The sequence below is a fragment of the Lissotriton helveticus genome, chromosome 6 (assembly GCF_964261635.1).
Source record: "Lissotriton helveticus chromosome 6, aLisHel1.1, whole genome shotgun sequence".
In the NCBI taxonomy this organism is placed as follows: Eukaryota; Metazoa; Chordata; class Amphibia; order Caudata; family Salamandridae; genus Lissotriton; species Lissotriton helveticus.
Genome location: NC_136067.1, coordinates 1548551430 through 1548566114, shown reverse-complemented (window position 1 = coordinate 1548566114; position 14685 = coordinate 1548551430). Strand labels below are relative to the sequence as shown.

The following is a 14685-nucleotide window of genomic DNA, read 5'->3' as shown; positions in this document are numbered from 1 at the left end:
TGTCCCCATTGATGTCAGAAGCCAACATAACCTTGATATACAAACCGAGCAAACCAGCTACAAGTGTGCCTCCTATAGGCCCATTGCCCTGCTGAATTTATACGCAAAGTTTTTCACAAAGATTTTGGCACATAGACTACTGGCTCATCTGCCGGATTTAATTGACCGGGACCAATTGAGCTTTGTCCTACAACGATAGGCAGCAGACAACGTCAGAATGGTGCTGCACCGTATAAAGAAGGCCAGTTATCGATCTATTTCTATGACAGTCCTGAAGTTGGATGTCGAAAAGTCCTTCAATAGTGTTAACTGGACCTTCCATATTACAGTCTGGAGGCAATAGGTTTTATCCCCCATATGCTTCCTGCATAGCTGCTAGTTACAAGTTACAAGTTTCCAACATTGCAGGTCATTGTCAACATGGAAGGGTCGAGAGTGATCCCCCTATCTAAGGAAACGATGCAGGAGTGACCATTGTGTCTGTTACAACTTGTGTTCGCAGTTGAACCATTAGCTGTAACTATTAGACGGCAGACCAAGATAACCGGTCTCTTTTGGACGGGAACAACACACTACCCACTTATTTGTTGATGATATCCTTCTCACATTGACGGATCTCCTGCACTCAATTACCAGAGAGATGGAACTCCTTGAGGCATACCTTAAGGTGTCTGGGTTCAAGGTGAACTTAGCTAAATCAGAAATGCTTAGTGTGGGCCTGCCATCAGAGGTTCAATCTAAGCTGAAAATTATGCTTCCATTCCTTAAATACTTGAGGGTGTATATCACTCGGCACCATCTCCACGAAGCAAACTACCCCTGCCTACTTAATGCTATTAAAAATGTACTTCTAAGGGGAAAACCTCTATATATCTAATGGCTGGGGAAGGGTCGAGGTTATAAAGCAAAACATACACCCAGATTACTCTACTTCTTCCAGGCGCTTTCCATTAAGTTCCCAGAAACCAAAATAAAGATATTGCAGAAGTCCATACGTCCGTTTATTTGAGGTGGGAAACAAACCCATGTCTCCAGGACTGTACTGAGCTCCTCCAAGAGGTCGGGAGGGCTAGCCCAACCAGACATTTTGAAAATACTATCAGACAGCCTAGCTCCAAATTTTCTTTGAAAGATCATTCTATCAAACTTAGCATTACAGGGTACACAGGGATGCTGCAGAGATGGACCGGCCACCCTGGGTCATACCATGGGCCCCAAAACATGGGAGGCCCCCAGTCTGCTATTTCTCGAATATTCTTAAACTTTATTTTGAAATCTGAGATTACCTCACCAAGAACTATATGTTGACCTCCTTCCCTGCCCCATTTAATCCTTTGCAGGGAAATGTAGACTTCTCCACAGGTATAGCCCAAAATAACTTCCCACGGAGGGCTGATGGCAGCTCTGTGACCGATTTTAGAGGGGAATAATCAAAGACTTTCCTCAATGTAAACGAGACTTAGGGGCCTGGAGGCTGATCATCTGTGATACAATCCAGCACCGCCATGGAGTCCTGTTCTCCTAAGAACAAACTGAAGGTCAACAGGATTTTGAAGGGTAGGGAAAAGACCTATGTTGGTCCCAAAGTACACGTCTTCAATACATACACCCTTTTAGAGGTTGAGGCACAGGACACAGCGTGATCCTATATGAAGCAATGGTCTGGGATCCTGGGTTACCATCCCGAATGGCACAGTGGCAAACTTTGGAACTGTAAAAGTGTGCAATATAGGGAATCACTGTAGAAGACAATAATGTTGTGGTATGTCACTCCTATAGGCCTGAAAAAAATGTATGGAGCAGCAGATGGTCTGTGCTGGAGAGTTTGTGGTCAGGATAGTGACGTTTTGCAGACGGGGTGGTCAAGCCCAGAGTTAACAACTTTCTGGAAGGAGAGCCTGAGCCACATCAGGGAAGCAATTGGTCACCCCTACTGCCCGACCCTGCAAATATCGTTCTGGGTCTCCTCCCTGTGGGTTATGCCCATATGTCGCGTTGGGACTGGAGACTTATTTTGAATATGCTCTAAGCTGCAAAGCAGTTATTAGCTCAGAGACGGAAATCCCCAACTATTCCAACTGTTCCTAAATGGGCAGATAAGTTATGGGCATTGATAGCTATGGAGAAACTAACCAGGGGACTCCATGGCATGGATCAAAAGTTTAACACCCAGTGGCAGATCCTGGTGAACTACCTGGTAGATGTGGGAACTGGTTTTGGCTGTCCTAGGTCATTACGTTCCCTCAATTTTACAACTTGATGGCGGGAGGAGGGTGCTATTTACTTTAATTTAGATTTTATAATTTTCCATGCTTATTTCCTAGAATCAAGAGATGATGTACCATTATTACACTAATGTCTGTACATTGAACATTCATGTTATCTGAATAACTTAAGTGGGGGTGGGGGGAGGGAAGGGACTATTTTCCTTAAAAATGTGCTGTTTTGCCTACAGATGATCATGATTAATTATCTCCATGCAACATACTTGTCTTCTCAGCGCTTACATCAGATGGGACATACTGACCAGGTGTCTGTGCTGTTCCACACTTGTTACTGATTTTTACCACATGGTCTGGTCATGCCCAGTTTTGACACCCTTTTGGAATGGGATGAGTCATGAACTTTCGGAGGTGTTGAGACACCGGATTGAACTGGCCCATCATTTGGCACTTTTAGGTCTCGTAGAGAGGGTGGGGGATTCCTGTTCTGAGCGGACCTTTATTGGGGTGGCCTCGTTGGTTGTTAAACGCGATATTGCACGTACCTGGAAACATCCCCGACAAAGAGGTATCAACTGGTGTGAGCGTCAGGAGCAGCCGATTTATGAGGCTCGTGGATGTGCCCAGAAACATGAGAAAATATGGGGTAGATGGTGTACCTTTTATGGATTGTCAATGTAAACTATATAGTGAAGATATAAGTCTGTGGATATCTGATGCTCTAGTGCAGAACGTTTTTGTCATTTATTTGTCAATCTAAGTGGATGATGTATATTGCTAAACTCAATAAAAATGTAGTTATAAAAAATACTTGGTGCTTCTTTGTCAGATTGAGGCTCTTGGTTGTGTTACTTATCGTAAACCCACGATTTGTATTATATGGCAAGATTTAAATAACTTTTCTCTGAAAAAAAAGTAAGGCTCATTTAAGATTTGATGTGCACTTACCATTGCCTGGAATCCAAATTTTTCAGTTCCCTCAATAACTTAGAATTCTTCTTCAGAAGATGAAACCCTTTTCTACGAAACACAAGAATTAAGGTTAATAAAAAATACACCTTGGACTGAAGATCTGCAATAAATGCTTTTGTATGTATTCTTGTAGTTCAGTTTGAAACAAAAAGAGGACACGAGTGCAGGTTGTATGCTTTCGCTCTATTGGTCACTCATTAGATTCTCTGTTTTTAGAGCTATGTATGTATCGCAACAAATTTAATCAAATATCACAAAATTCAAATAGGCGAGACACAAGAAATTTGCACAATTTGTGTATTCAACTATCACAGCACTAATTACGTGATAATTCGGTAAATAACTTGAGACATATTTTACAGCTATGAATATGTCTTTGATGGACTATTACAAGGCTCACGGTTGTGAAAATTAGAAGACATTAGATCACTGGACCAGTTACCTGTGATCACATCATAAACAAAGGAGTTCTAAACAAAAACTCAATAAAAAACATAAGGCTCTAGTAGATGGACTATGGTGAGTATCTCTCTCCTTAACAACGGACCACCAGAGAAACAAACCAAATACTACCCTGAAATTTCGATAAAATTACAGGGATGGGTGAATCAACCTCCCATTAACAAAAACATCATTTGACACACAAGAACTGCAAGTATTTCTAAAATTGAAAGCAGCATCTTGTTTCTGGAGAGTAGCTGTGTTTGAGTGCCCTGGGTTAGTTTGGATTGCTGTAAGGCATTGCACTCTCTTGTGAAGATCTGGCTTTTGCACTACTTCATTTGAAGAAGAAAAAAATGTGTGCCACAACTTTTTCTTAGGAGACCGCCACCCATTTCCTATACTGGCACTGCCCCTGCCTGGATAATGGGCAAATCTGAATAGGAGTAAGCGAGAAAGGCAATTGAGTCGGCTTTACTCAAAATTGGCTCAGATACCTCAAACAAATGTTGTAAACATGGGATTAAATAATATATTTTACAGCCCAATGTTCATGCAAGCTTGCTACAAAATGGATAACCTGTGAAAGGACATTTGTGAAATACTGTAGTCATTTCATGTTCTGGGGGCCGGCGTTTTGTTCTTTGTTCCACTAGTTCAATTAAGCGACTGGAATACATGTGTATCGTTTAAAATATGAAGAAAAGGTCTGGGAAACACTCTCTGAACATTATTATGCCTACTTGTCATTCATAGTAGCAAGGAAACTGACGTGACATGCCAACGATGCAGACCCAATTCCCATTAAAAAGCCCCCAAGTATTATGCAGTCACCGTATAGACTAGTACAATCTAAAATAGCACAATATGGTCTCAAATGTTCTGTGAAGATCTCAAATGCTCACAGTCTGCCGTTATAGCCCCAAGAAAAAGCTTCAAACTCCCATATACGGCTGTAAGTTCCCATGTAGAGTTTCAAATGCCAGTCAAAAGCATCATAAGCCCAATACAAGGCATAATAATCATTTGCTCAGGAATAACTTTAAATGACATGGCATTGCCCAGACCGAGCCTCAAATAACCACGCACCAGCTTTGCATGCCAACATATGGTCACTTCTGCCCAGCTCAATGCTATATGTGCAAGTATCCCTTAAATTCAAAGGTTTAGCGCCATATGCTGAGGCGAGATACCATATGTCCAGTGCATCCAGGGAAATTGTTTCTGAGCAGTGTGTGCTCTATGGCATGAGCAGACAATGCCAGCAGTGTACCAGCCCCTCCTCAGTCCGTTGTATGCATACCGAACAGTTATTTGGGTTTACGTGACATATTTCCTTGTATAATTATTACAACCTGTTTATGTGGGACTTTCTGCAAAAGGATTGTGAATTCCTATTACGTTTGCCTGATAGCTACCAATGGTACCTAAGACAATGACACTTACCTTATTAACTGCAGAAGGAAAAAAGACTTAATTGGCAGTACTATAGGTGCCACCAGTGAATGGCAACACTAAGTATCTTACCGCTTTTAAGCGGAGCTGCCACAGCTACTAATTCTTACACTTCATGGTAAACAAAACTGATATAAGACCGAGAATTCACAAACTAACATATTGGTCATGAGGAAATCAAATTGTATTCCAATCTCACAAATCCACTTAATTTCTGGGTTCTTATTCTTATCTGCTCTTTCCTTACTGTAAACATGACAAGTAGGGTATAACAGACACGTACTGACAGACACACTGAAAATACACTCCACTGACATATACAATGGCTCAGTCAGTCCCGCTGCATCTGATGAAACTCATTACCCTAAACCACACTGTCACTGGTACGGCACTCGCAGTGTGTTGCAAAGAAATGATGAAACTCTGGAAGCCCAAGCTGGGACAATAACATGCAGTCCACAGCCTGGACTGGACCACCAGAGTCCTGGTCCGTGTGAATAAGTGATGGTTCGGTCCACCAGAGCCCAACAGCACAAAATGAACCACTCATACTCACGAAGAGATGCCGCGATTTTTGCGCTTGCGCAATGGAAACTGGTTTGCAGATGGGTGCTGTCTATCTGGTGGGATGCAGTTGGTGAGGGTGTGCAAGCATATTTCTACTCTTGTTGGCATGCAATCCTACTTAAAACCAGGCTTGTCACTAATGTTTGGGAAGATTGTATCATGCTAGTCTCTTTCAATCTGTCAGGGATACCAGTGTTTGCTTTTCAAGCTAATGAAGAAGCATGTGTGCACTCAATCTCTACAGGACCTGCGTTAAGCTGGTTGTGTCCTGGGACCACACATCACTATTAATTAATCAGCGTTTGTGAATCCTGTCGTGCATGAATTGTTGCTCATATATGCGCGCTAATGAACAGCATGGCTATTCTAGGTGGCCGAACATAGGCTCGAGAAGTTTTCATGTGGCCCCCTGCTACCTGCAGAAGATCAACAACAGTTATTTTGCTGAATGCTACAGATATCTTTGCTTCAACCTTTCACATATTGAGGGAAAGCCACTACACCTAATTTGTTATGAAATATTACCTTAATATCTCACTACGGCATTTACTAGACTAAGCTAGAACCTTTCTTCTTCAATACCACGCTCTTTCTGAGAATTTAAAATTACATCTAAAAATATACATTGATTGACTGTTTTCTGGCGGACACTGCAAGAAAGTAACATGCGACTCGAATTAAGTAAAGGCCTGCCTTTTGTTTCTACATTGAATGTTAATAATCTATTTGGAAAAGGCACTAGATAAATGACTGTTGTTTTGAACACTATTGTACCAGTAGCCATCAAACATGTTCATCTAAAAAAACACACACATAGATTTAATGAAGTGCTCAATGACCGCAGAACGGTGGTTTGAAATCATAACATAGCATGGTTGGAGCATCAGATGCCGAGCAGAAGTAGCAGAGAGGTCTGTAGTGACCACGTTAGGCTTATGTGTGAACATGTTCTGGTGCAACTTCCTGCATGTGTGTGTGTTGCATGGGGTAGGAGCGTCATCATCCGTTTTCTGCCACTGGCAACATAGACCAGTTTGTGGTTTAAGAGAATGGAAATGAGTCGGCACTATAAATAGTGACTGTTGCTTAGGGACAAAGGGAGAGATTAATAGTACCTATGCATCTTTATACCTTCATGGATTTGTTCTCATGGTTGCCACTTCCCTCAGCATTTCCACTGCAAGCTCCAACTGATGTCTATTGCCAGCCACCATGGGCTGACATTGTGGGGGATCTAAGGATGGGCTCTTAAACTTGGAGGTCTGCTTAAGCCACTGAAACCAATTTAAGGATTTGTAGAGGTGGTACCTTACTTCACAGCGAGGTGCAGCCCAATTCAGGAAGGAAGCTGCTGCCGGGAAGTGCTGGTCTTTACAGACACACACTACGGTTTCCATTGACCCTTGCTTGATGAAGAACAGGGACGGGTGAGGAGCATGTGCACAGTCCAGGTTCTGCCCCTTGTCTTTCTGCCAGGACCACTAGTAATCTGCACACAGGTGAAACACTACCTGGATGCAGTGATGTCATCAGTAATAGGTTGCCTGTGGTCACTGTGCAAAGAAATGCCACAATATTGGAGGCAATGTGGGGGCAAGCCCATGCAATCTTGAGGACCAATGCAACCACCGTCTGCAGGAGCGGACCAGAGTCCCGGTCCTGTGAATAAGTGTTAAGTGACAGGTTAACCATTATTTTTACAATCTAGGGGAAAAGCAGCATGGCACTGCAGGGTAATTCACAATTCCAGAGGACTTAGAAGAACTGGCCTTGAGCGAGAAGGTTGCATATGTGGGCCCTGTTGTCTCATGCTGCAGATAGTAGGGGAAACCTGTGCACTACACAAGGGCAAAATAAAAGCAACGAGTGGAGTGTGCTGTGTCCAAAGCTACAGCAGGAGACGGATTAAGCCATTACCCCGTATGCAGCAGAGCTTCAGCCTAACAACAGAAGAGGTAAGTCGGAGGGGACAATGGAGGACGTGGCCCCGATGAGAGCGATCTAACATTCGGACCTGAACCACAAAGAGGTAGGAGACAGGTGGAGAGCCTTGGCCAGAGTCATATTCCCCTTCACGACTCCACTTTCCATGCAAATCCAAGGAACCCTGGACAACGCCCTTGGGCTCATTTTATACTAAACTCATGCTGCCTCCTACTCCAAGGAGTTTAGTAGTTTTTACACCTCCAACTCACTCAACGATCAATGAATTGAATGACAAGGCTCACGTTACCTCATTTAGGCAAAAAAATGAGGCAAAAACGTTGGGCTGCCCAATCGGCGGTCAAACAAATACATCACACAAAAAAGAGACATGAACAAATCATTTGTCGTTGGTAACAACCCTTTTAAGACACACCCGGGAAGGCGATCTTAACGTAAAAAACAAATTTGCACAACTTTGCAAATACCAGCTGTGAGCAAAAAAAGGAAACCTGATTTTTTTTGTAATTTAACCTTTACACTATAATTTTGCAACAGGTGGGCGGTATTTCATTGTTTTCACAGTCTCACTGTCTAAAACTCTACCCGTTTCTTTTTAAAGTCAGACCAACAATTTAATTTATTTTTGTTTCTTGTAAACTTTTGAACCGCTGGTGTGGTTTTCAAATCAATCAATTGTAAAATACTGATGTTGGTGATGTTGGGCTACTGTGTCCAATGGAGGCAGTTCTGACCTCCCAAGCCTTACACCGACTGTAAAATATGTTCAGTAGTGCAGCTAAATAAAACTAAATATGACCCCTGATGGGGCACTGATAGAAACACAGCACTAAGGCTCACAATTGCAGGTTCTCATTTTTAAAACGTGCTTTCGATATATATTACCAGAAAAATTCACATCTGCATTCTTTTACATTGCCACCTCCACGTGGACATGCCCACTACATCAACACGCTGTCTACCTAAAAAGCTAATTGTTTGTCTTATATATAGGGCCACTGAAATGATGCAATTTGTGGTTGTAGTTTTTTTCACATTATAATGGATTTATTGTATTTTTCATTTAATCCATAATCTACATAATTTTGTGAAGCCTGACGCATAATTCCAGTTGTCCTGATTATAAGCGGTACAGCACACACCTTTCCTTTTAGTTTGCTTTAAAAATATATAATAGTGACAATCCAAATGCTGTCAACAGGCAGCACACTACTGTGTACATTTTGGAACATGAATGGCAGATCACTGGGATGAACAGTGACTTTGATTCTCTAACCCAAACAGACTGCAAAAATGCCAGTTCCTCAACATTAAAGGCGATTCGAAACAGATTTCTAGAAAAAGCACTACACAAATAACTGGATTGCATATACTTACTTTCTAGTTAGAAAAGGAATGTAATAAATATTCGATTGCCTTCTTGGAGTTTCAGAGAGGGCGTCACTGCTGCATTTGCTTGATTACTTCGTTAGGGAAGCGATGTACTCAAGTGGGTAAATTGCCACTTGACGATCCCGAAAACCTGGGTTGCAATCTCGGCTCAGTCACTTGACCACAGTGTGATATATTGGGCAAAATTGCGAGAGCTTAAAAAAAATCGATCTAGGTCATTGCAGAATGCTGCACTAAACTGGGCTGGAGGAAATTTACAATTCGTGAACTCCAAAATGCTGTAGCCTACGCATGTTTTTAACATCACGAAGATTTGGGAACTCAGAGTGATTCAAATATATTATATGACTGCCTGGTAATATGTTCAAAACAAAAGCAAAAAAAAGATTTACTTGCCTTATTCTTGACTGGGTTAGTCTTAACCCATACATAGGCTTGTATCTATTGGCCAATATGTGGGTGCCTGCCATGTATTATTAGTTATTAAAATGATCACGTACCACATTTACACATGCCAAAACATTTGCCTACAATGGTAAATCTTAAGATTACATGTAACCAAGTACCTGTAATAGAGTGTGATAACAATCCACTGTTAGAGGTTAATTGCCTTTAACAAATGATGATCACAATAAATAAACCAGGCCTACTGCCTTCGTCATAAATTTTCATTCTAAACAGGCCAGACCCAGCATTGCTTTATACGGCACACCAATCAGTTCTATATGACTTTTTAATTCGCTTGTCACCATAACCAACGCAGGCCTACTGCACTGAGCGTAAGCTTTCCCACAAGGCAACCATCAGGCACATAGTAAGTATAAAATAACAAATATATACTAAGCTACAGTTGGCAAAGAAAATATTATCTCTCCTAAAAGAGCTTAACAAGGATTCACACAGTGTATATCTTGTACCCACGGTTTGTCAGAGAGTGTAACCAACAACAAAATCCAAGCTAACTACGGTAATCTGTGAGGTTCCATGTACAACATACCTAGCTGTAGGCTTTAACAAGGCTTTAACAGACAGTAATTGCAATCACCCTTAAATACCTACTAACTTTAACATATGCTTTTCACAATAAATGAACGCGGCCTACTGCTTTTTTCATTACATTTCATAATAAACAGTTCAGGCCTATAGCCATGATCACTGGCTTGCCACCATAATCAATTCAGCTGTGCTGCGCTGCATTGAGTAGAAGCTTTGCAACAAACCAAAAAGTGTAATACAAGCACTCGTTTTCGTGGAAGCGCACAACTGCGACCCACTCAAATCCTCTACTCTGGGAAACCAGCATGCGGGTAGATTATAAGGCCCTCTCTAAGACGTACTTTGAAAGCTCTTTACTGTTGATCACATAAGGTCCATCGCCAGCTGTGCTGTTCAGGCAGACCTACAAATGTATGATGATTACTGTAGCTCTGGACATGCCATACTGCTCTCAAACACACAACTGCACTCTGAAGTTAATAATGGAAAGGGAAGGGGATATGTGCTGCTGCCAGAAAAAGAACACACTTTATTTATCTAGGACACTAACAGTGCCATATGTGTGCCCTTGAAAGTTTAATCTCCATCGCACTGTAAGTCAGATCGTTATGCTTGTTAGTGAACCTTCTGTAGGAAGGCATACTGATGCATACTGACGCACGCAGCTGAATAAACACAATGATCACAGCTACATGGAGGGGGAGCACTTTTTTTGTGTGGAAGCACACAGCAAAAGTTGCGCCTCTGTCCACCACCATGTGGGTGGAGCCACTCTCTATAGTACTCCTGAAAGCTCTTTTTTTTAGGTTGATCACATAAGGTAAGGTGACAGCTGAGTTGTCAAGCCAGACCTAAAAATGGACATCCTGGAGAATCACGCAAGATGGAGTATTAATGGAGGATTCACCGGGTTTCCTCACCAAAATAGTATCAAAATTAAAGACAGAATTTGCCCTGATGCACCTACCAGGTCTGGTATTGCAACTACTACCAGTAGTATTACCAGGCTGTTTAAAATTACCAGCAATATGATTACTACGAATAACTGTAGTCGTGGAAAGTGCAGCACTTGTGGTGGTGACGACCATAGTCTATGACTAAGTCACAAGTGCATAGCTGTTTGTGATATAGTCACTCTATTGAACGATGATTTGATTGCAAGGTGCCATTGCACCACAGCAGTGGACAAGATCTTTCACCTTCCTTTGCTATCTGCTTCAAATACAAAAAGAACACAATGTATTAGTGTTCGCCATACATTTATCTGGAAAACTGATATTCGAATCATTTATTACCCAAGTAACGCACACGTTATGCTTGGATAAATAACTTGCAGCATTCGAGTAGTGTAGAAGCCTCAATCTTGATTTATTTCAAATCTAACGAAAAGACTAAACAGTTCAAGATCAAGCAATGCAAGCCTTAACACGCCACTGCAAATAACATTAAAGGGGCATGGCACTCAGGTTAAAAGAAAAATCCATTTCTCATAGCCTAATCCTTAATCACCCACAATCGCCCATAGTAAGGATTCTTATGTGTCCGTCTCTTTGATGATGGCTGGTTGGATTATGGGACATGTGGTCACAGCACTCACGAGATGGTCCCTCTAAAGAAAAGTGGGATAGTTAACAAACTTGGTACTAACATGTTATCAACTTCTCCTGAACTGCCTCGTCAGAACCTAGGTGACTATCTTAAAATTCTTGACTTGAAATAATTTTAGGTTATGACTTATGATATACAGTAATTAACCTTTTGTTTGAAGTTGTTAACTTTAAATATAATTTGCAACTAGCCTGAAAATACTTCACAGTAAAATGTAAAATATAAAGTTATAACTGGACCTTTTTATTTTTTTTTAAACTGACACTAAATGTGATGCTAACTTAGGCCGAACATCAAACTTGGCCATTCTCTTGTCTAACAATTACTTCAGCTGGAAAGATTTGTTTTTCTAAGTCCAGTCCCACTCAATATGGGGAATGCAGCCAAACTGTGGTAAAGGTAACATTTCGCATTTCATACTTTTTTTTGTCAATTTAAACTTCTCAAAGTTTTTGTATAAAATAGGTTAAAATAACAGCATGCTAGTCCGATTGTGCAGAGAAACTCTGATGGCTGCTTCTAAAACCAGCCGCTTAACAATTGAGAGGATAACCTTGCAGTCCATCATTGCATACAAGAGACTGTGCTAATAATATAACTTATATGTACATATTTGAGGTTGTGTGCCCTACCATCATACAGGGCAATGAAGGAGCTGTAACAGCCAGGAAGTTAATGTCAGTACTTTTGGCTCTTCCTTTACATCGCAATTCACAAGTGGACCTAACAGTTTCCACTTATAAACAGCTCAGAAATAAGACTGACTGATGCATGACCTCTTCACATTCTCACATTTCCAGCACACACAGTGACCTTTTAACTCATTACACTAATTTAACCCCTTGGGTCCTTCCTAGACGTGAACACACATAAGATAATTACATGAAGTAAGTGCAGTAATCATCTTGTGGTGTTTTACTCACCATCACTATGTTCTTAGGTGCCATTTGTACAGCATTCCAGTTAGAAACAGCCACAAACAAATAAATACAATTTCAGTACTGCTTGACAGAGAACATGAAATTGCCCATTAAAAATGCTTTGCAACAGTCTAAGTGTTAGGTAAATGAAACAATCACCTTAGGATGTTTGATACATGCTCACACTACCAGAGAAACATAATTCCCATTAAAAAAACGCTATGCAATTAGTTACTTAGATGTACATGAGAACAATTGTAGTTGCTTTGATGTGTGTTGAGCCATATCAATCATAACTAAGCAGAGAAACCATATCATGGCGGTTGCGTGCATAGAATCTGAACCTGAAGGTGCTTTGCGGCTGCCTCAGTGTGAGGGTCCTGCGAGAATACCAATGAAACACAACAGCACCAAATCACCGCGTACCTTCTATCCCAGGAGTTCATGCCCAGATCACTCAGCAGAAGTCGACAGAAATAAAATGGTGCTTGTGGCTCGGCTGGCTTCGGCTCCTCTTGACATGCAACTTTTATGCTGAGGTCTGAACTGAACCTTTCAATATGATCGGTTTCGTTTGCACTCTGCCGCGTGATGGCATCGATGATTGCCTTCTCGTGATCACGTCTCATGCCATAGGGGGGAAAAGATGGCTCATTGAGTTTCAGCTGTGAATGGAGAAGGCATTCAGGACTCAGATTCCCAAGATTTTCAAGCAACTTATCCAGCACGTCTTCACTTTCCTCTTCTACGGGGGAGTCTGTACTAGATTCCAGGGGTGGCTGATTCCCCTTTAAATCCACCAGTGGCTTACCAGCCTTTTCACTGGTTGAGTTATTTTCCAAAGGGCCATACAGTATTGTACTATCCCATGAGTACTTCCCCGAGATGTCGCGCACAATCACTCTTACGTCAGAAGGGGAGCCTACAGACTCCCCGCTTGTAGTCCTTTCGGAAGGAATCTGCAGATATGATATGAGCGTGCTGTCATTGAACACAAAAAGTTGCAAATTAGGACTCTTAAAAACTTCTGATGAGAGCTCAGATGATTCCACATACGGGTTGTCGTGATGTTCACTGACCAGACTGTGCAGGATGGCCGGCCCTCCACTCAGGGGATAATGTCCCAAGTGATTGACGAGCTGCGTCATCACCATGCGCGCTGTCAGAGGAATCAGTTCCAAATTTCTTCTTCTTTTCTCTAAAACAGCAGAGCAGAATAAAATCATTCAAACAGCAACCAAGAAGCAGCCACCAATAATAGCACAATGAATTGAACCAAAGTTTTACATAAAACTGAGCACAGAAAAAGTAAAAGAAAATATCTGTAAATTAAACAAGCTTAGGTGGGTAATCGAGCCAATCTTTATTGTAAGTTTCTTCAACGTGAAAGTATGGATGTATACAAACAGTATCATGCTCCCATGCACAAAGTTACGCTCTGGATATTAAACATGCAACTCCACTTAATAAAGAAGGAGGTCGACATGCAGACAGCGGAACAGGATGGAGACACCAGGGGTCCCTGAATGTAGAACTGAAGGCCGAAATGTGAAGGGCCGACATAAGGAGTTTACTACTGCTTGTCGAGCGACACGTGCTGCTTTTCTCATGCATTCTACGCTGTTAAGCTACTGAAAAATCATGATAAAGAGCGATTTAAAAAAAGATGGGATTATGCTGTAATTTCGTAGATTAAGATGTAGTAGGATAGATTTAGATATTCAAATACCATTATGCAAATACCATAACAGTACAATTTAAATCAAGGTAAAATGCGTAGGTTCTCTGTAAAATTAATGATATTTTTTGTTTTCACTTTTTATATTTTCAAGTGCAATTTTTAAAACTATCTACTGAAAACTGCAGCGTCTAGTGTCAGTTTACTCACCAAGGATGGCAATTCAGAGGCATCAAACAAAAAAACAAAAACCTCTGTCTGCTAATACTAAGATATTGTATAGTGACTAATGTTAGCAATAACGAATCACAATGGGCTGTTAGCTTTGTTTTGCATACTCTGGATAACAGAGTGCCTGATTTCAATATGCATGCAAGAAGAACAAGTTACTTACCTTCAGTAACGTCTTATCTAGTAGAGACACTATCTAACGGCAGATTCCTTACCATAGAATACTCCCCAGGCATCAGGCTGGATCCAGAAAATCTTG

The 14685-nt window shown here is 41.3% G+C and overlaps 1 protein-coding gene across 5 annotated transcripts in view; it reads right to left on the bottom strand.

The window, feature by feature from the left end:
* Positions 1 to 14685, bottom strand: part of RALGAPA2 (Ral GTPase activating protein catalytic subunit alpha 2) — a 1907250-nt gene that overhangs the window by 636047 nt on the left and 1256518 nt on the right. For all 5 annotated transcript variants that reach the window (XM_078649331.1, XM_078649327.1, XM_078649328.1 and 2 more), the window contains 2 exons: positions 12944 to 13715; positions 3171 to 3242 (listed from right to left, as the gene is read on the bottom strand). In XM_078649331.1, the coding sequence (XP_078505457.1) occupies positions 3171 to 3242; positions 12944 to 13715 (844 nt within the window). The remainder of the gene's footprint in view (positions 1 to 3170; positions 3243 to 12943; positions 13716 to 14685) is intronic.